The following is a 22,354-nucleotide window of genomic DNA, read 5'->3' on the forward strand; positions in this document are numbered from 1 at the left end:
ACGCAGTGGCCTATCTCTCTCTGAATGCAACCTTGGGGGACACTGGGGAAACCATCATTTTACCAGCTCCACCCTTTCCAAGCACTGGAGCCTCACCCAGGCTCTCTGCCATCTCCAAGGCACATGCTCGACCCCTTCATTATCCTGGCAGCCAGGCTCCCCTCAACCCCCAGGAGTGTGCTACACTCTTTCCAATGCCTGAGGCTGCATGATTTAGGATGGGAAGGCTCACCCTCCGCCTTTGGGGCAAACTCACCCTCTCCATGTACTCTTCTAGCTCGAGGCTTCTTGACTTCAGACCTCAGCCTCCATGGTTCTGCCTCGGAAGTTATTTTTCCTCCAATGTGTCCCTTGCCTGTCCCTCTCAGCCTCAACTGGCAGCATGTCTCTTTATACAGATAACGCAAGGCTCTTGTTGGCTTTCTACGCAGGAGCCTTGAATCATGCCCATCAGACTTAAGAAGTTTTCACAAATCTTTCCTGGGTAACGCCATGGCCAATTCTTGCTCTCTCTGAAATGAGTTACTGGATCCACATTTGGCCAAATTCGCACATGGAGCACCATTCTCTGGGGTTTCCTTTCCTTGAAGTCCAGAATTTTCCAGAACATCAATTTCTGGTTTCTTTTTACCCATGAACTCATTTTTCAGCTTTCTCTTTCCTGTCACATTTCACTATAAGCTGTGAGGAGAAACCAGGCTGCACTTTCCACATTCAATTTGGGAATCTCTTCTGCTAAATATCCAAGTTCATGGCTTTTAAAATCTTCCTTCCAGCCAAAGCCACTAGTCAATTTTGGCAGGTTATCTGCCATTTTAAAACAAGGATCGTCTTCCTTCCAGTTTGCAGTAATATGTGCCTCATCTCTGCCTAGAGCCTTATTAGAAGTATCTTTACAGTCCACATTTCTAAACAATAGTCTCTTCAAAGCATTCTAGGCCTTCTCTATCAAGCTCACCACTCCTCCAGAATCTTCTGCTTATTCAATTGAAAAGTCATTCCAACATGTTCAGTGTGTGCAAACTGCAGCATCACCCCACTCCTGGTACCAAGCTGTATTAGCTAGGGTTCTCTAGAGAAACAGAATCAGCAGGAGATATTTGTAGATAAAAAAATTTTATAAAAGTGTCTCACGAATCCATGGGAATATAGAGTCCAAGGTCTGTAGGGCAGGCCACAAACTGGCAACTCTGATGAAGGTCCTCGATGAATTCTCAGCAGAGGCTGGCAGGACAATCGTGGGAATAGTCCAAAATCTGTAGGGCAGACTGTGAAGCTGGCAATTTCAATGAAGGGTCTGGACAAACTCCGTAAGAGAGGTTCACTGGTTGAAGCAGGAAGAGTAACCGTCTCTTCTGAATTCTCATTAAAAGCCTTCTGGTGATTAGATTAAGAATCACTCATTGCAGAAGACACTCCCCTTAACTGATTACAAACGTAATCAGCTGTGGATGCAGCCAACATGATGATGATTTAAGTCCATGAACTGTCCTCACAGCAACAGACAGGCCAGCACTTGCCCAACCAGACAACTGGGTACCACCATCTGGCCAAGGTGAACATGAACCTGACCATGACATTTAGTATGGCATGTAATTGTTTGCTGCTGTCTGAATACGTGATTATCTTGATGATTTAACTCTTAAGGTCCATATCTCCCTCTAGTCTAAGGTTTTATTTTTTACTGGCTTTGTGTGAAGTTTTTTCTTTGATGCTTGGTCCATTCCAGACCTTGAGAATAGCCCATGTTTGTTCTGATTTTCTCAGCAATTTTCTTATGATTCTTGCCCTGGATATGCAGTACAATTTTTAAGACTACACTTTCTGTGCAATTGTTTCATCCCCAAAAGAAAGCTTCCTTTCCTCTGTTCCTTTTCTGGGAATCCTGATCTTTTCTGTCCGTTTTTGTGCAGAATTTTCTACCCACCTTGTGTGACTTGTTCAAGTTCTCATCCTCACTCCCCCATTTTCCTTACACTTTCCAGTTCGAGGACCCGTCCTAGCTTAACATCAGTTCAGTTTACCCCTTCTTCCTCCCTTTTTTTCCTGCCTCCAATTTCTTCCTTGTTAAGGTATTCTGGCCATGAGAGCCACATGGGGTCAACTCAAAAAGATGTCACTTCAGAGAAGTGTTTTGCATTTAGGTGTTCAAGTCAATGGAAACTAGATTGAGCGAGGGCACAACAGTTCTTGCCAGCAGTTCTACTGCAGTCTCTCTTCTCCTCCTCCCTGACTGGGGCCCTTGTGTAGCTAGCATTCCTCTGAGGCTTATGGTCCACCCTAGGTCTCTAAAGACTTGGGTCCCTAAGCCTGGATGCATGTGGTTCTACAGCCTTTGTTTGTGAGGGGAAGGACCTGGGCTGCCCTTTGAAGGACTCCCAAGCTGCATGAGACTGAATATGGGGGAGGGGGAACACTAGTGATCCAGGATGGAAATTTCCAACCTGACAGTTTTCTTTTCCTTTGACTCAGCATTTGTGGAGTCTTTCACCAGTCTGTACCATCCTCAAGAGCTCTAAACAAGTGGGATTTGTTCTTTTATTTGATAATCTCTGGGGAGGCTTTTTCAGGGGATATTTTATGTCGCCATTTTGATGATGTCACTCCCATGCTATGTTTACTTTTCTCCTCCATTTCTACTCTCTCCTGGGTGAGCTCATTAAATCTATTTCAAGTATGACTAATATGCTGACAACTCTCAAATACATACATTTTCACCATGCATCTTTCACTCTTGACCTTAAACTCATATATAACAGCCAACTAGAAATCTCTGGTGAGATGTCAGATATCTTGAATTTGACATGTATAAATCTGAACTTACCATCTTCTTCCAAATCTGATACTCTTTCTTTATCATTTGGTGGCACCAATTCATACATCAACCAGAATCCTGGAAGTCACTGCTAGTTCTTTTCTATTTTTTCATTCCCCACTTCCAATCAACTATTAAGTCCTATTGACTTTACTTGCTCAATATTCCTTAAATCCGACTCTCCTCTCCACCTCTGCCCAGGTTATGGATTTTATCTTTTGACTTTAGTTCTATAACCCAACCAGTTCTCTTGCCTACAATCTGGTTTGCCTCAAATCTTTCCTTAATATGGCCACTCTAATAGTCTAACTAAAACACAGTCTGACGCGAGGCTCCCCATGAGTATGGCCCTTGCTTATGCTCCTGCATCATTTTCTGGGTATGGGGAATCAGTGTTCATATCACCACTAAAATACTTTGTTCCACACCCTTTAGTCTGCATATTTGAAGGAAAATTTTCTCTGGAAAATGTTTCTCTGTTGCCAAATTTCTTGTATTCCGCCCCCATCACTGTTCAGTTTATTTGCTCCAGCAAAAACCAAACTCTTCACCCAGCAAGTATTCACTAAATATGGAACAAATGAATATATGAATAAATGATCAATCATCTTTTGGCATTATACTTCTTATTTGTATATTATCTTCAATCTGAGCAGAAAAAAAGGAGAGGAAATGAAAAATGTCATTTAGTTATGTCAGAAGATTATACTGAGAAAGTGTCAAATACCTTGTGGGTTAAAACCACAGATAAAATTCAATTACAGTCAAATCCACATTATCTATCACACATTCATTCATAAGAGCAAGCATATGCTGACTAATCATGAACTATTAAGAAAAGGCCTATTTAGGGCAGGCCATGGTGGCTCAGCAGGCACAGTGGCAGAGTTCTCGCCTGCTATGCTGGAGACCTGGGTTCGATTCCCAGTGCCTGTCCATGCAAAAAAAAAAAAAAAAAAAAGAATAGGTCTATTTAGAAACAAATAATTATTTCAAACACTTTGGCACGTTGTTCTACATGTTAAGATCATTATTTACTAAATACAATTTGGAAAAACTGAAGTCAGTCACAAAATTTTATTGGTTACTTCTCCCCAAAAATCATAATTTCCAAGTGTATAACTTTTAAATGTTTGATTTTAGGCAAACAAAAAATTTAATGCAAATATAATTTCTATTATATACATTTTGGCTCAAAACTAACTTACAGAAGTAATTTATGTTGGTTTGTAAATATAAAAGGGACATGACAGGTCATTCTATTCAATATATTACTCATGGGTTTATATAAATACAACCCACAAATATTTACCGACCTGTAATAAGCCATGCGATTATAAAACAACAACTAAGTGCTCTTTTTCTTATAATTAAAAAAAAAAGGGAAAATGTTCCTGCATAATTAAATTTTATATTTGAAACAGTGTGTACAATTTTTTTTTTTTTTTTTTTTTAGAAAGACAGAGAAGGAAGGAAGGATAGAAGGAAGGAAAGGAGGAAGAAAGGGAAACATCTTTAAACATTTTCTTATTTTATTATATTTTGTTTGTTTGTTTGTTTTTTACATGGGCTGGGGCCGGGAATCGAACCGGGGTCCTCCGGCATGGCAGGCAAGCACTCTTGCCCGCTGAGCCACCGCGGCCCGCCCAATGTGTGTACAATTTTATATACTGGTAAACCAATTAGCTAGGACTTAATTTCTTTTACCTTAGAGAACAAATATAGATACTTACATTTGTTAACTTACCATCTAACACAACTCCAGCAACTTCTCTTCCAACAGGAAAGAAATCCTTCTCTATCTTCATTTCAGCCAGAAGCTAAAGCATAATAAAACCTGTTAATACACTCTTATCCAGAATGCAGGCTTCTTCTCATACAAGAAGAAAGCAAGAGTAAAAACAAAACCAAAGAAAAAGTAAAATGATTCAATTTTGGAATTAAGAATTCACTACAGTATTTTAAGACAAACCAAAAAACTTCACAAAAGAAGCTTCTCTACAAAGTAGGAAACCAAGAGTTTACTGAGGGATTAATCTATATATATAGGACTGAGGCATGAATATTATGCTCACATCACCATTAACATCCTTTAAAATCCTGATGTTGCCAAGTATGATGGAAAATTATAGCTAAACCATTTTTAATGGGCTAAACAGTGTTTATTAGTCCTTTTCCTTAGGGGAGTTTGAAGAGTGCATGGGTAAAAGTCTGGCATGTGTTCAATGAGAATAAAAGGCTCTCCTCTTCCACACCCAAAAAAGCACTTGATTTTGGATTGGGGTACAGGTGGGGAAAAGTGGCAGATAAACATAGGGAAAATGCTGAATGATTTCAGATTCATGGAGATTGGAGTTTCTTTTTTCAAATGACATATTACTTATTTTTAAGGGACTAGTATTTTTTAGGCTCTGACCAAATTAATTATAAGTACTTTGGCTACTGAAGTAACTGAGTGCACAGAGATAAGCACACAGTTCTTGCCAGTTATACTTTCAAGTTATAATGATTCTAGAAATGCTGAACGTATTTGTAGATATCACAGTATTTACTTTAGAAGCAGTAAGTAAAAAGATATCAAAATAATTCTCAGGCAGGCCACGGTGGCTCAGTATCAGAGTTCTTGCTTGCCATGCTGGAGACTCGGTTTCATTTTCTGGTGCCTGCCCATGCAGAATAAAAAAATAATAATTCTCATGCATATTTTCTCTAATTTTCAATTTTTTGATCTCTTACATATACTTGATTGCCAGAAAAGTTTCTTTCTCAATATGGAACTTTATACTTTTCCTAAGATGTTCATGACATTCTTACAGAAATCCTGGGTATCTAACAGTATTTCTTCTATGTGCACTTTTATAAAGTTATAATAATGGTTTCACCAATTGTGTTCTGCCTCCTTCACTTACCATGAGCATATTCTTATAGTCACTATAGTTTTCATGACATTCATGTTTAACAATTGCATGGTATTTAATCACATTGATTTTACCATAATTGACCATTTCTTTTTGTTAGACATGGACATTATTTCCTAGGCTAGGATATTAATGGATTTTTGGTAGCTGTGCTTTTTTGGGAGGATTTAAGTATTCTAGAAAATCCATGTTTTAATCCTAATCCAATTTTGTGGGAGCAACTATTTCTCTTAATACCTACACAATAATGTTGGTTAGAAAGTTTATTAGGTTATCTCCACGGAGATGTGACCCCACCCATCCCAGGTGGGGTTTGATCAGTTTACTGGAATCCTTTAAAAGAGGAAGCACTTTGGAGAAAGCTTGAGAATGATGAGAGCCATGACAAATGATGAGAGCCAGAGCCCATGCAACCAGAGGCCTTTAGAAATGAACAATACGCCCCTAGAAGAGCTTCATGAAGCTAGAGTGAAGAGAAAGCTAGCAGACATCACCATGTTCATCATGTCCCTTTCCAGTTGAGAGAGAAACCCTGAACTTCACCAGTTTTCCAGAACCAAGGTATGTTTCCCTGGATGCCTGAGATCAGACATTTCTATAGCCTTGCTCTAATTGGGACATTTTCTTAACCTTAGAACTGTAAACTAGCAACTTATTAAATTCCCCTTTTTAAAAAGCCGTTCCATTTCTGGTATACTGCATTCCGGCAGCTAGCAAACTAGAACAGTAGCTTTAAAAAGAATATCATGGAAGGACTGAACAGAGAACTCTGCAGACAAGGACCAGTACTATTATTCTCAGTGGAAAGGATATTAGGGGAACTCACTAATTCACTTCTCATATCACATTCTTGTCCCAGAGGTGCCCAGTGGAAGCCCAGAATTCTGGTTGTTTCTTCCCTAAACGTGGCGTCATAGAAAACATTTAGATCTGAGAAAGTATCTTGATCTTATAATTCAATTAAGTAAGGGTTCAAAAAACTACGGCATTTATCTTTAAAAAAACTGAGTAAATGGACCTGCTCAACTTATCCTGACATACTGATCCATGGACCCATAAGTTTATTTACACAGAAGTGTTTTCATGTATTGCATGGATAATAGAGAAAAATTACAGTAGGGTTGGGTGAGGGGGAATGTGTGTGTACGAAGGAGAGAGATAGAAAGAATGACAAGAAAAATAAGAATTACATCTAAAGACATTACCTGGAAATATCTATAGAATAGACGGATAGTAAATTAACTGATTAACTTTTTGGTTTTTATTTCTACTTTACTGATAAAGGTAATTTCTTCCTTGATTATAGGCCTTAGTAGTTATAAACTCCCAGCTGTTCACAATGTAAAGGAATTCATAAGATATTTTAATATAATAGTTAATAAAATACAAGATTTCAATTAGACTAACAATTTACCTAAAAAATACAGGAATATACAAGTGCTCATTAGTTTTTTTCCCTAACTGTTCTACTCATTTAAGAATGCTTAAAATTTCTTAGTACTCACAAGTCAGTTATCATTATAATTTGTATATTACATTTACTATGAAACTCTCATTTCACTTTTGACTAAAATAGACAAACCAAATACCTTTGTATTTATCTGGCTCAGGGCACAAGCTTTAACTTGAAGTTTCACAAAGTTATCCTTTGTAACAGGAACATTTTCCTAGAACCAAATTATAATATTCCTTTGAGAACATGATTTCATATTGTGAAAATGTGATACAATAGTAACAGAATAAAATAAAACAGAATCCAAATTTTATGGACAAATTAATTTAAAAAGCTATAAGAATTATCTGAGTGTATATAATTCAAAGAGAAGAAAAGGAATTTGGGAATAAAATTTACAAAAGTTTGAGTACACATTTTGAAAAGTATTCAGATCATGACAAGGATAAATGTGTGGACAATAAATGTAGGATAAGAAAGGAGAGCAACAGATACTATATTTCAACCTAAGTAATCTCAAAGCATCAGACTCACACATACAAGGACATTCTTAAATACCTAAGCACACTACATTTAGTCTTTACTGATTTTGGAATTTTCTTAATGCTACAAATGAAGCTGTTAGTGTCACCTGTTTATACCTTCCTCATTTACGATCTGTCTTGGACAGCTTGGTCTGTCCCATGGGGTTCTGGGTTCAAAATATAAAGTAACTTAACAGAACTTAATTACTCCTCATATTCCACAACTTGATATAACTTCAAAGGCAAAATATTCCAATGCCATCCACCCACATTATTAAATCTATCACTTCCCCCAAATAACCATTAGCTAATATCAATATTGCCTCCAACCTCTGATATTCTTAAAATTAGATAAAAAGCTGGTCAAGAACAGCTACTTGCGCAGTCTCTTATGTCCTATCAAAGGTGCACGATATTCTAGGAGTTCTCTTTTGAAATCTTAGATTTCATAATATTTGACGATATGAAAATATTCAATAATATTGATGAATCTGTGAATTTTACTCATGACTGTGTGAACGTGGAGATGATTATTCCTAAGAACTAATCTCTTACACCATTATCCTGACCCAACAGTAGAGCCCAGATCGTCTAAACTTTAGACCCAAAATGATCTTGGAGTTTGAGAAAGACTACAAGAGAAAAAACTGGATTGTATTGCTGGTCCAGAAATTCTTATTACTTTTACAAAAGACCAATGTACCTAGAGCACTTTGTTTTTGTCCCTAAATTTATAGTGGAATAATTTTGGCTAGCCACACTTCCTTTCAAATCATCACCCATATACGGAAATTCTATTATCCATGCTTAAAGTGATCACAACACTAGATCATTTGATGCTTAGAGAATGACAACTTTGCAAAGCTGAAATATCAGCATGGGATCCCTTCCCCCACCTTTATTTTATTTTATTTTTTTAAATGTATTTCTCTATTCTGAAAAAGAACATACATTCAAAGAAGCAATGAATTTCAAAGCACACCACAACAAGTGGTTATAGGACAGAAAAAAACATCAGTATGAGAAACAATGCTTTGCCACCTTTTTCATTTCACAATATGTGATAACTCATTGTACTGCGGCATTCAGAATAAGTTGGTTTAATTTTGTAACACATAAAAAAAAGACTATTTAGAATACAGTTGTTCTATTTTTCTAATATCTTTCATGCCACCAATACTAACTACCACCCTCAGGAACTAAAGACACTCTTTTGTAGCAACACCTTTAAAAATACAATTTTATTACAATACAGCACACCATTTTGACATAAAGATTAAAGGAAAATAATCTGAGGACCTCTGATTAAATAATTTTTGCTCACTTAGTTCTACTCAAATAAATTAAAACAGGTCATTTAAAATTGGATTTATTACATAGGGAAAATATACTATTTTCTTTCATTTATGACTAAACAATTTTTTCTTACCCTTTCTTGAAATACAAATGTTATTTCTTCACTTGTAGAACTCTGTTGAAAATACAATCCTTTCATAGTCACCTAAAAAAAAGGAAAAAGAAAAAATACATATGAAATAAACAGAAGATTTCTACGGATTTTGGAACTCCAAAAAATGAAAATAAAACTTGAAAAATTGAAGGCAAGGGAGAAAATGACAACTATAAACATATTTGTCAAAGATACACTTACAAATAATCTCTGGGTGCATGTCTTACTGAGAATGGGTTTATAGTTTACCTGTACAACGGGTACAGGCCTAATTTCACTTGTCTGTTCAATAAAATATATTAGATACACTAAATGGAATTATTTAAAACTGGATCCTGTGAGCTTCTTGAAGCATCTCTAAGGGATCCATAGTTGCTTCTTTAATTTTTACAGTATTCCTATCACAAGAATATTATTTAAATGTGAATTTTATGGAAGTGCACTCCATTCAGGAGATACATCACAGAACACCAGAAGGCCTTTGCCCTCTTCTAGTCACTACCTCTACCTATGAAGGATACCCAAATCCTGGCTTGCATGGTTTAGTTTTCCCTGTTATTAAACTTCATGTAAATGTAATCATGCTTTTTTAATGTCTGGTGTCATATTCTGTTTCTGAGTTTTCACCCAGGTTGCTCCTTGTAGTTATAGTCCATTCATTCTCATTGCTGTGTAACATTCCATTGTATGAATACATCCCCATCTATCCACTCCACTGCAGATGGACATTCGAGTTGCTTCCAGTTCAGGGTTTTTACAAAGTGTTTTGTTAAGAACATTCATGTACATGCCTTTTGTGAGGAAACTGAGTTTAGAGAGGTTAAGGCACATACTTATGGTCTCACAGCCACCAGCCGGGCCAGAGCTGGGACACAAACCAGGTACAACTGGCTCCAAAGTCATACCCTTTATTATATTTAATGGTTTCCTAGAAGTGCTAATATTAATTATATAGCATTAAAACTAGAATATCATATACTTCACTTCAGGATAAATTAATAATTGTTTAGTATGTATTTGTAGAACTGGTTATATAATTTGTGGGTCCTAGGACAATATGGAAATGTGGGTAACTGTGTTTAAAAATAATTAGATTTTCAAGATGGTGATAGCAGAGCCTTAAATCAAATGCAGGCCCCTTCTAAGTGGGGGAGGCCCAGTGTGACTGCACAGGTACACCCATGTAATTGGCCATGTACATGGAATCTTAGTGGATCTAATGGATCCATATAAAAAGTTTTTACTGAATATAGCTGAGCCACATCCAGCGACAGTCCAATGCTGGAACTAACAGAACTGAAGATACTATCAAGACATATGAGGAAATTATGTATGTAGCATTTATCAACAAAGTCTATAAAAACAGGGTGAGCAACGTTGAATGATTAAATAAATTCAGGCACTTGCTGTACTAACCCTTTGGTTACAGAAGGTCTTGGTGAGTGCGTGTGTGAGAGAGAGGGAGACAAAGAGTGTGTGTATGTATCTGGTGGGGAGGCGGTGGAAGGAGGGGGAAGAATGTAAGCATAGATATAGCAGCTATGTATTCCCTACAACTGAAATCTAAACTATCTTGCCTAGCTTTCAGGCTCTCTAAAATGCATAACCACCTACCTTATTCCCCTCCCCCACCATTTTCCAGTTTCCCCCAACAGCATGATTTCACACCATATGTCACCCTTGCTTCAGGGTTTCCAGGCAGTGCTTGTTCTCTGAGGGTCTGCTGTACTTACGCAACAGATTCTGCTAAGTAAATTTTAAGCTCAAGGCCTATCCTCTCCTGGAAATTACCCCCAGTGACAGTCAAACGATCCCATCTATGCCATGTTTCTATTTTTCCTTACATACTAATATATAAACCCCTGCCTTATTCACTTATTAAATCATGGGCTTCCCCGGGTATTACTTGTAAAAATTAACATCCATTATTATTAAATAAATCTCTACCCCTACTCAGTTGGAGCTTCTAGGGTTGCCTTTTGAAGAAGTGAAACAATTACACACCGATACTTTGATTTCAAAGTATCTGCCTCTGTGATTCTGGAAACCACGGTTTTCTCTGCCCATTGAATTTTTTATAAAAACATTTTTTATTGTGAAATATTATATATATATATATATATGCAATAATTTTCAAAGTACATTTTAACAAGTAGTTACAGAACAGATTTCAAAGTCTGGTATGGGTTACCATTCTAAATTTTCAAGTTTTTCCTTCTAGCTGCTCCAAAACATTGGAAGCTAAAAGAAGTATCATTATACTGATTCAGCAGTCATACCTCTTTGATAAATCCTATCTCTGCTGTTATAACTTCTCCTCCTTTGATCCTACTCCCAATCTACAGAGGTCCTTGGGCCATTCCAACTTTTTTATGTTGAAAAGGGGTACCAACAATATAGGATAGGGGGATGGAATTGCTCGATATTCTTGGAGAGGCTGACCCTTCTGGGTTTCAGGACTTATCTGGACTAGGAACCCTCCGAAGGTTACAGGTTTCAGGAAAGTAAACTTGCAACATGAAATTTTGTAGATTCTCATAGCCCTAGGTATTCTTTAGGGTTAACAGAAATAATGTTAGCTGGGGTACTGCAAACCATGACAATTAGCAAAACTTGGCTGAAGCTTGCAAAAGAGTAGTCTCCAGAATAACTTCTTGACACCATCTGAACTGTCTTAGCGACTGATACCTTATTTTGTTACATTTCTTTGTCTTTAAGTCTGGAATATGCCCATTGCATTTTAATACAAATAGTATGGAGCTCATGTTATGTCCCAATTTCAAAGACACTGAAGAGAACCACTTGTTATTACAGTCCCCTAAAACAAATATCATATTTAAACATACCACATACAGTGTGCATGGTGTGTGTGTGTACGGCAATATTTTTAGTTAGATCATCCTCAACAGTTTCTCCAAATTAGGTGAAAAACAGCCTGGTTGGGCGGAAAGAAAGGATTGCTTTATTGGTACAATAAAGAACCATGTGGGAATAAAAATACCCTCAAATGAAGAAAGTTTTCATAAAAGTGATATGAGGTAAATTGAGGAAATACTAATTACTTGTTTTACAAATCCGTAACAGGAAAATGGAGTTTCTTACACTAAGAAAATGGTGGAATGGATACATTCAAGGCCCACATGGTATTTTAAGCCCAGGTGCAGATTAAAAGGAACATTCAGTTTAACACAATTTTTACTAATTACAGTATAAAGATATTCACACAGAAAATAACTGAAAGCTTATAAAATTACAGATGTAAATATTAAATATAATATACTTGTGCTATTTCTAAGACTGATGGTCATGTACCTTTTACATTATATGTTCCATAAACATTCGTGCTGTTTGAATTAGTTATGTACCCCAGAAAAGGCTGTACTTTTTTAATCCATTTCTTTGGGTGTGGATCTACTGTAAGTGGACATTTTGAGTAGGATGTTTCAACTGAGATGTGACCCATCCAATTCAAAGTGGGTCTTAATGAGGATAAAAGACGGAAAAAATCCAGAGAGCTTAGAGAGAAACGTCCAAAGAAGTCTGGTGACCGCTTGGAGGATAAGCCTCTAGAGAGAGCAGAGAGAGAAAAGTCCTAGAAGTGCTATGAGATGACCCACAGAAAAAGTCACTGGAACCAGTGGTGAAGGCATCAAAACCTAGGGGCAAAGGACTAGGAAATGCCAAACATGTGCCTTCCCATGTGACAGAGCTGTCCCTGATGCTGGGAGCCTTTCTTCAGAGTTCAGGTTATCATCCTGTGCCTTAATTTGGACATTCTTCATGGCCTAAGAACTGTAAATTAATAAACTAATTGTTCTAGTTTGTTAGCTGCCAGAATGCAATACACCAGAAACAGAATGGCTTGTAAAAAGGGGAATTTAATAAGTTGCTAGCTTACAGTTCTAAGGTTGAGAAAATGTTCCAATTAAAACAAGTCTATAGAAATGTCCAATCAAAGACATCCAGGGAAAGATACCTTGGTTCAAGAAGGCCAATTACGTTCTGGGTTTCCTTCTCAAGTGGAAGGGCACATGGCAAACACAATTAAGAGTTTCTCTCTCATCTGGAAAGGCACATGATGAACATGGTCAGGGTTCCTCTCTCAACTGGAAGGGCACATGACGAGCACAGCATCATCTGCTAGCTTCTTCTCCTGGCTTCCTGTTTCATGAAGCTCCCCAGGAGGCATTTTTCTTCTTCATCTCCAAAGGTCGTTGGGTGGTGAACTCTGCTTCTCATGGCTATGTCGTTCTGCTCTGCTCTCTCTGAATCTCCTTCATTCTCCAAAATGTTTCCTCTTTTATAGGACTCCAAAAACTAATCAAGTCCCACCCAAATGGGTGGAGACATGCCTCTACCTAATCCAGTTTAACAACTACTCTTGATTAAATTATACCTCCAAGGAGATGATCTCATTACAGTTTCAAACATACAATACTGAATAGGGATTAGAAGAAATGGCTACCTTCACAAAATGGTATTAGGATTAGAACATGGCTTTTCTAGGGGACATACATCCTTTCAAACCAGCACACTAATAAATCCCCATTGTAAAAGACAATCCATTTCTAGTATACTGCACTCTGGCAGCTTTAGCAAATGGAAACAACTCTGCTATATCAAGAAAACATACATTCCTGCCAATCCTAAAGAACACCTAAGGCATTATATAAGATTCTACAGAGGTTCTATGCATATAGAACTTTTCAGAAACCTGTAACTTCCATGTGGGTCCTTGGACCAGGTAAGTCCTAAAATGCAGAGGGTTCTGTCCAGAACATCAGCTAGTTCCATCCCCTATCCCATATTATCAACAGCCCCTTCCAACAGGAAAAAGTTAGAACAGGCATAGCCCAAATACCCCTAAAGAGCGGGAGAAAGATGAAAGGTGATGGTGGAGCTATACTGAGAAGGTAGGTTTTAACAAATGATCATGATTACTGAATTACACTGATATTTCTTCTAGTCTCCAGTATCTTGGAGCAGCTAGAAATAAAAACCTAAACTTGTAGAATTGTAACAAATTCCAAATTCTGAAATCTGTTCTACAATTGTTGTGTGTGCTTTGAAATTTATTGCTTTTCTGTATATGTTACTTTTCACAGGCAGAAAAAAAGTCGACTGGGATTTTAAAAAGCATTATATAAACGTTAATGAAAACATAAACTTTACACCCAAAGCACAAGCAACAAAAGAAAAAATAGATAAAAATAGAGAAATGAACGTCTTTTGAAAAGGGGAATTTAGTAAGTTGCTAGTTTACTAAGGCCGAGTTCTAAGTTCTAAGGCCGAGATAATGTCCCAATTAAAGCAAGTCTACAGAAATGTCCAATCAAAGGCATCCATGGAAAGATACCTTGGTTCAAGAAGGTCGATGAAGTTCAGGGTTTCTCTCTCAAGTAGAAAGGCATATGGTGAACACGGTCAGGGTTTCTCTCTCAGTTGGAAGGGCACATGGCAAACATGGCGTCATCTGCTAGCTTCCTCTCCAGCTCCCCATGGGGATTTTCCTTCTTCATCTCCAAAAGTTGCTGGGTGGCGGACTATCTGCTTCGTGGTGATGTGGTGTTCTCTGTACTGTCTGAATCTCCTGCTTTCTCCAAAATGTTTCCTCTTTTATAGGATTCCAGTAAACTAATGAAGACCCACCCGAATGGGTGGAGACATGCCTCCGCCTAATCCAGCTTAACAACCACTCTTGATTAAATCACACCCCCAGGGCGATGATCTAATTACAGTTCCAAACACACAATGCTGAATAGGGATTAGAAGAAACGGCTACCTTTACAAAATGGGATTAGGATTAAAACATGGCTTTTCTAGGGTACAAACATCATTTCAAACCAGTACAATACACAAAGAAATCATACAACTCAACAACAAAAGAACAAACAACCCAATTATAAAATGGACTAAAGATATGAAGAGGCATTTTTCTGAAGAGCAAATACAGATGGCTCAAAAGCTCATAAGAGATGCTCATTTTCACCTGCTATAAGGGAAATGCAGATCAAGAGTACAATGAGATATTACCCCATATCTATAAGAATGGCTATTATTTTTATATAATTCAAAGTTAAGTATTTTCTAAATTCCTATTAAAAATAGAAGACTATTTTGATTAAGTCCTACTCTACCAATACCCTCTGAGGACTTAAGGATAAAATGGTGAATTCTATACTCTGAGAAATCACCAGAAAAATGGGAGATAGTGCTCCCACCTCCCTGAACTATTCCCCAAACATAAGGAGAGTTACTTGCATCATAGATACAGCTAATAAATGCAGGAAGTATCTGATATCTAAAGATATCTAAAAAGATTTACCTTGGGAAAGGTGATAAGAATTTCTCTGAACCAGTCGTGTGAATTCCAAAATTCTTTATACTGAAATTTTGGTTCAAGTGTCTTAAATTCATTTATGCTCATAGGAAGACTTAAGTCTCTATAATGAAAGCTTCCTCTTGCTAAGAATGGTAGTAGTAAACAGCCTGTAATCACCAAGAATGGCACCTGTAGTCAAAAAGTGACTTACCTGGTAAAGGAGCAATGGTACAGACTAATGAAACTGTCAAACTTGGCACCAAAATGACCAAAACTGTGCTTGACAGAAACACATTCCAAAATGTGTTACTTTATTATCTCTCTATATTGTTATATCTAGAATGTTCAAAGTGGCAAAAAATATCTAGGGAGAAGTATGTTCTATGCATAAAGAATCATTCTAAAGTCATGCAGTGTGTAAAGCCTTTAAAACTCCGTAAAACATGAGGTCATTACAAATCTTGGTGCCTGAATAGTGCCTGCTTCATTGAGTCACTGTACCCCATTGCATGCCACCCCTTCACCCTCACAAGACAATTCAACCTCTTCTACTCAGACTCCTACACAATTATTAAGGAAATAATATGTTCAAGAGCTATCAAGATAGCAACTTCTAGGTTTTAAAGAAATTTTGCTTTTCTATTTAGGTTGACCATGATACAATTCCAAATAGAACATTCTCATGCTATAAAAACAATCTCATGCATTATGTGCAATTTTAAAAGTCCCATATTAGTAACAACATTTGGTATTATAGAAGGCAAGATTATTTATCATCATAGAATAAAAGTTGGATTTCCAAACCAAACTTCCATTGTGGCAAAAAATGTTAAATTTGATTCTACAGTTTTGTCGAAGCAAACAATTTTAAGATACACAACATGTTTTCCTAATTGGGATTTTGAAACAATAAGCATAATTCTTAAACAGATTACAACATTGATCAAAGAACCAGCTCCTTTTTGCCAAGAACTTTCTCTTTTTTAGTCCAATTGGAGGGATTTCCACAGTAAATTCTGGAACAACAGTTCCGAACATGATTTAAAATCTGTCTCTCACTTTCCTCCCTTTTAGTTTTCTTGTATTTTTTAAAGACACATGAGCACAGAAAAATGCTCCCCCCTCCTTTTTTTTTTTCCAAGGAGAACGTTAATAAATTTAGTTTCCTGATTTAAATAATAACATTTTTTGTTTGCCTTTCATTCTGGCACACTATATAATGTTTCTGGAGTTACAAATCCAAACAAACCTACCAACTAGAGCATCCCAGTGTTCAAATCACAATTTTGGATACAATCCTATTTATTCTTGATGATGCTCAATTCCATACATATTTCAGGGAAGAAATATCCATAAGAAAATCCAAAAATGTTTTGTTACCAAACCCTTACATGTGATTGTGCTCTGTTGGATAGTACCACTCACATTTATAAAGTACAAAGGCAGAGGATTTCAGGTGTGGAGACGAATTTGCTTTTGCTGCTACAGCAATAAACAACCATCATCTTTGAGATTTCCAAGCTGTTCTAGAATAAGGAGTAGTCCTTTTTTTATCTGTTGGCTTAAAGTAGGAATAAACAGGTGCTACTGGGTACTCTGCATCAGGATTTTCTGCCATCATTTTCAGCTTTGCTTCAATGGCTTTTATCTTTGCAGTGACACTTAAGTTAGACTGAGTGGGCTCAGTGCTTGAGGATGGTTCAAGACTGATTGGAAGGATTTTATCACTCTTGCTATGATCGTATCTCTTTACTTGGGCATGTGCCCAATGCACCACCAGCTTCTTAGATAGCGCCAGCTTGCCATTGAGACATTGGATGGCTTGTTCTGCTTCCTGTTTAGTTTCGAAGTTAACAAAACAGTACCCTCGAGGCTGTCCTTCCAAAGCACCTGACTTGTGGAAGAGGAAGTCAAACGGCTTTACTTTGCCAAACTTCTGGAGGAGCTTGAGGAGGTGATATTCTGTGATTTTGGGGTCCAGGTTGCCAACTCATAACTGGTGCCCTTCCTGTAGGGAGCCCTCAGAAAGGATGGATGCATTCTCCAGGGGAAGAGTTTTAGTTTCTGTTTCCATCAATCTCTATGAAATACTCGTGGCCTCGGCGTCGTCCCCTCGGCTCAGGCCCAAAAGGCAGGTCCCGGCTCTGCGGCCCCACTGCTCCCTAAAAGCGTCCATCTCAACACCGTCTGTGCGGTCCATTTTTGAGTTTTTGTATCTAGTCCTGTTGCACAGTCTGTATCCCTTCAGCTCCAATTACCCATTATCTTACCCTATTTCTAACTCCTGATGGTCTCTGTTACCAATGACATATTCCAAGTTTATTCTCGAATGTCAGTTCACATCAGTGGAACCATACAGTATTTGTCCTTTAGTTTTTGGCTAGTCTCACTCAGCATAATGTTCTCTAGGTCCATCCATGTTATTACATGCTTCATAAGTTTATTCTGTCTTAAAGCTGCATAATATTCCATCGTATGTATATACCACAGTTTGTTTAGCCACTCTTCTATTGATGGAGATTTTGGCTGTTTCCATCTCTTTGCAATTGTAAATAATGCTGCTATAAACATTGGTGTGCAAATGTCCGTTTGTGTCTTTGCCCTTAAGTCCTTTGAGTAGATACCTAGCAATGGTATTGCTGGGTCGTATGGCAATTCTATATTCAGTTTTTTGAGGAACCGCCAAACTGCCTTCCACAGTGGTTGCACCATTTGACATTCCCACCAACAGTGGATAAGTGTGCCTCTTTCTCCGCATCCTCTACAGCACTTGTCATTTTTTGTTTTGTTGATAATGGCCATTCTGGTGGGTGTGAGATGATATCTCACTGTGGTTTTGATTTGCATTTCTCTAATGGCCAGGGACACTGAGCATCTCTTCATGTGCCTTTTGGCCATTTGTATTTCCTCTTCTGAGAGGTGTCTGTTCAAGTCTTTTTCCCATTTTGTAATTGGGTTGGCTGTCTTTTTGTTGTTGAGTTGAACAATCTCTTTATAAATTCTGGATACTAGACCTTTATCTGATATGTCGTTTCCAAATATTGTCTCCCATTGTGTAGGCTGTCTTTCTACTTTCTTGATGAAGTTCTTTGATGCACAAAAGTGTTTAATTTTGAGGAGCTCCCATTTATTTATTTCTTCAGTGCTCTTGCTTTAGGTTTAAGGTCCATAAAACCGCCTCCAATTGTAAGATTTATAAGATATTTCCCTACATTTTCCTCTAACTGTTTTATGGTCTTAGAACTGATGTTTAGATCTTTGATCCATTTTGAGTTAACTTTTGTATAGGGTGTGAGATACGGGTCCTCTTTCATTCTTTTGCATATGGATATCCAGTTCTCTAGGCACCATTTATTGAAGAGACTGTTCTGTCCCAGGTGAATTGGCTTGACTGCCTTATCAAAGATCAAATGTCCATAGATGAGAGGGTCTATATCTGAGCACTCTATTCGATTCCATTGGTCGATATATCTATCTTTATGCCAGTACCAAGCTGTTTTGATCACTGTGGCTTCATAATATGCCTTAAAGTCCGGCAGCGTGAGACCTCCAGCTTCGTTTTTTTTCCTCAAGATACTTTTAGCAATTCAGGGCACCCTGCCCTTCCAGATAAATTTGCTTATTGGTTTTTCTATAAAACCAATATAATGGCTATTATTAAACAAACAGAAAACTATAAATGTTGGAGAGGATGTGAAGAAACTGGGACACTTACACACTGCTGGTGGGAATGTATAATGGTGCAGCCACTATGGAAGACTGCTTGACGGTTCCTTAGGAAAGTAAATATTGAGTTGTCCTACCACCCAGCAATAGAACTACTTGGTATATACCCAGAAGAGCTGAAAGCAATGACACAAACAGACATTTTCACACTCATGTTCACAGCAGCATTATTCACAATCACCAAAAGATGGAAACAAACCAAATGCCCATTGTTCTAGTTTGCTAGCTGCCAGCATGCAACACACCAGAGACGGATTGGTTTTTAATAAAAGGGGATTTATCTCGTTAGTTCTTCAGAGGAAAGGCAGCTTTCAACTGACGTTCTTTCTTACGTGGGAAGGCAAAGGGTGATCTCTGCTGGCCGTCTCTCCAGGCCTCTGGGTTCCAACAACTTTCCCTGTGGTGATTTCTTTCTGCATTTCCAAAGGCCTGGGCTGAGCTGTGAGTGCTGAGATGAGGTACGCTGAGCTGCTTGGGCTGTGCTAGTTGAGCTCTCTCATTTAAGCCAATTAAATCAAACATCACTCACTGCAGCAGGCACATAATGAGCAACAGATGAGGTTCACGTACCATTGGCTCATGTCCACAGCAACAGAACTAGGTACCTTTACCTGGCCAAGCTGACAACTGAATCTAACTACCACACCCATCAACAGACGAGTGGATCATCAAAATGTGGTATATATATATGACAGAATATTATGCAGCAGTAAGACAAAATGACTTCCTGAAGCACATGACAAGATGGATGAGCTTTGAGGACATAATGCTGAGTGAAATTAGCCAGACACAAAAGGAAAAATACTGTATGAGTTCACTTTCATGACCAGCATAAAGGTATAATCAGAGGCTTATCTTACAGAATATAGGGGTTTCAGTGTGGTTATAAGTAATATAACCACACTGAAGATGAACAAGATTGAAAGGAGTTGTAGAGACCTACAGGTCCTACTGATTAACACTAGATATATGAATTAGTTCTCACAAGAACTACTTCAAAGATAGAATTCTTGTACAAAGAGTGTTTTAAGTCCAGGGTACAGGGGGAAAACTGCTATTGCATGCTATGAACTATGTTTAAAAGGAAATCATCAGCACTACCACAGCAACAGTAGAGGTAAATAATGGGGGGGAGGGACAACCGTTAAGAGGAGGTTTAGATTTCCTATTTGGTGAGGGTGTCTTTATTGGTTTTCTTTCTCTTGGGAACAATTAAGTTATCTAAAATTGAGAACATTGATGGACTGTGGACCCAATGCATGATGCCCAATGAATGCAGGTGGCTGAAGGATGCACTGACGGAGAAGGAGATTGGTGAACAATGGTGTATATTTATAAATGAAGGCTGTGCTGCTACAAAAAGAACAAAGTCGTGAGGCATGCAACGATGTGAATGAACATGTGGGACATTTGGTGAGACAAAATATGCCAAAAACAAAAGAACAAGAATGGTACCTTTAGAAAATGCATATAAGAAAATCTTATAAGAAAAGGTTGCAAGCTTTTAGAGCAGACACATTAAGTCCGGAGTAGTAATTATTATTTCTGGACTCTGAGAGGCTGCTTTATAGATATAACCTGATATAACCAGAACACAGGAGTAAGGAAGGCAGTGCTTGTATTTTAGGAACACACATACTCTTTGAGACCAATGGAAGAAAGGTTTATTTGGTCTGAAACTGAAATTTTCTGTAGTGCATAATCTAATTCAACCTATTTGTATAGCTCATTTGAACAACTGAAACACAGGCAACACAGAATAAGTAAAAGGTCCTTTAATCCTGTAGAGATTATTGTAATGCCTGGATACATCCTAGAGTGTATTAGGCAGATAATCAAAAAGTATTGGCAAAGTCCCCTGAGGGAGAGGAGAAAGAACATGGAACTATTAAACTTTACCATCTGGGAGTTCCAAGATACTGTTGTTGAACTTCAGGGACACCCAAATCAAAAGGCTATGTCCTCCATCAGGAGGCTTACTCTTGTGAAGCTTATGTAGGTGGCGGAGAAGTTTAAGACTACCTATAGGCATACCTAAGAGTCACCTCTGGAGGAGCTCTTTTGTTGTGCAGATGTGGTCTTACTCTCTCTAAGCCCAACTCTGCAAGTGAAATCATTGTCCTCCCTGCCTTGTGAGATATGACATCCAGGGGTCAGAGTCTCCCTGGAGATGTGGGAGATGACTCCCAGGGATGAATCCAGACCTGGCACCGTGGGATCAACAATTCCATCCTGACCAAGAAGGGGGAAAGAAGTGTAACTAATAAAGTATCAGTGGCAGAGAGAGTTCAAATAGAGCTGAGAGGCTACTCTGGAGGTCCTCTTATGCAAGCTTCAGCTTGACCTTGCTACCTATCATAACCTGCCAACCAGGACCATTCCAGCCAATCCTAAAGAATACCTAAAGTAATATATAAGATTCCACAAGGGTTCCATGCATTGGAGTAACTTTCCAGAAACCTACAACCTCCAGATGGGTCCCTAGTACAGATAAGTCCTGAGACTTAGCCCAACCTCTCCAGAACATCAGATACTTCCATCTCACTACCCCATATTAGTGACAGACCATTCTAACAGGAAAAATTTGGAATGGCCATAACACCCCTAAAAAGAGGGATGGAAAGATCAAAGGTGATGGTGGAGTTCTACAAAGAAGACAGGATTTAACAAATGAATATGAATGCTGAATCATTAAATTGATATCTCTTTTATCCTCCAGTATTTTAGAGCAGCTAGACATAAAAACCTAAAATTGTGAAATTGTAACCCATGTCAAATTCTGAAATATGTTCTACAACTGATTGTGATGTTGTGCTTTGAAATTTATAGTTTTGTATACATGTTATTTTTCACAGAAAAAGAAGGAAAAAAAGTCGACTGTGATGATAAAAAAATAGTTAAACTGTCTGGCCTCCTATATCATGGAGCAGCCAGAAGGAAAAATATGAGAGGATCATACGGGTAGCCCATGACAAACTCTGGTATCTGTCCTGTAACTACTTGAAGAGTGCTTTGAAAACTATCGTCTTTTTATTTCTTTGCTTTGTATACATCATATTATACAATAAAAAAAAGCTAATGGGAAGAAATTTCAAATGATTTCATCTCAGTTTTATAAAAGCAACATGAACTCCACTTTCTCTCCT

At 37.9% G+C, this 22,354-nt stretch overlaps 1 protein-coding gene and 1 pseudogene across 7 annotated transcripts in view; both read right to left on the reverse strand.

The window, feature by feature from the left end:
• Positions 1 to 22,354, reverse strand: part of CRYZL1 (crystallin zeta like 1) — a 64,567-nt gene that overhangs the window by 36,781 nt on the left and 5,432 nt on the right. For 4 of the 7 annotated variants that reach the window (XM_077118891.1, XM_077118890.1, XM_077118892.1 and 1 more), the window contains 3 exons: positions 9,140 to 9,211; positions 7,323 to 7,400; positions 4,563 to 4,635 (listed from right to left, as the gene is read on the reverse strand). In XM_077118891.1, coding sequence (XP_076975006.1) covers positions 4,563 to 4,635; positions 7,323 to 7,400; positions 9,140 to 9,205 — 217 coding nt within the window. In that variant the 5' untranslated portion in view covers positions 9,206 to 9,211. Of the gene's footprint in view, positions 1 to 4,548; positions 4,636 to 7,322; positions 7,401 to 9,139; positions 9,212 to 22,354 lie in introns of those variants that run through there. The other 3 variants (XM_077118893.1, XM_077118895.1, XM_077118894.1) reach the window with 3 other exon arrangements.
• LOC143648630 (putative RNA-binding protein 18 pseudogene) lies at positions 11,356 to 18,182 on the reverse strand (annotated as a pseudogene).

The sequence above is a fragment of the Tamandua tetradactyla genome, chromosome 10 (genome assembly GCF_023851605.1).
Source record: "Tamandua tetradactyla isolate mTamTet1 chromosome 10, mTamTet1.pri, whole genome shotgun sequence".
Lineage (NCBI taxonomy): Eukaryota > Metazoa > Chordata > Mammalia > Pilosa > Myrmecophagidae > Tamandua > Tamandua tetradactyla.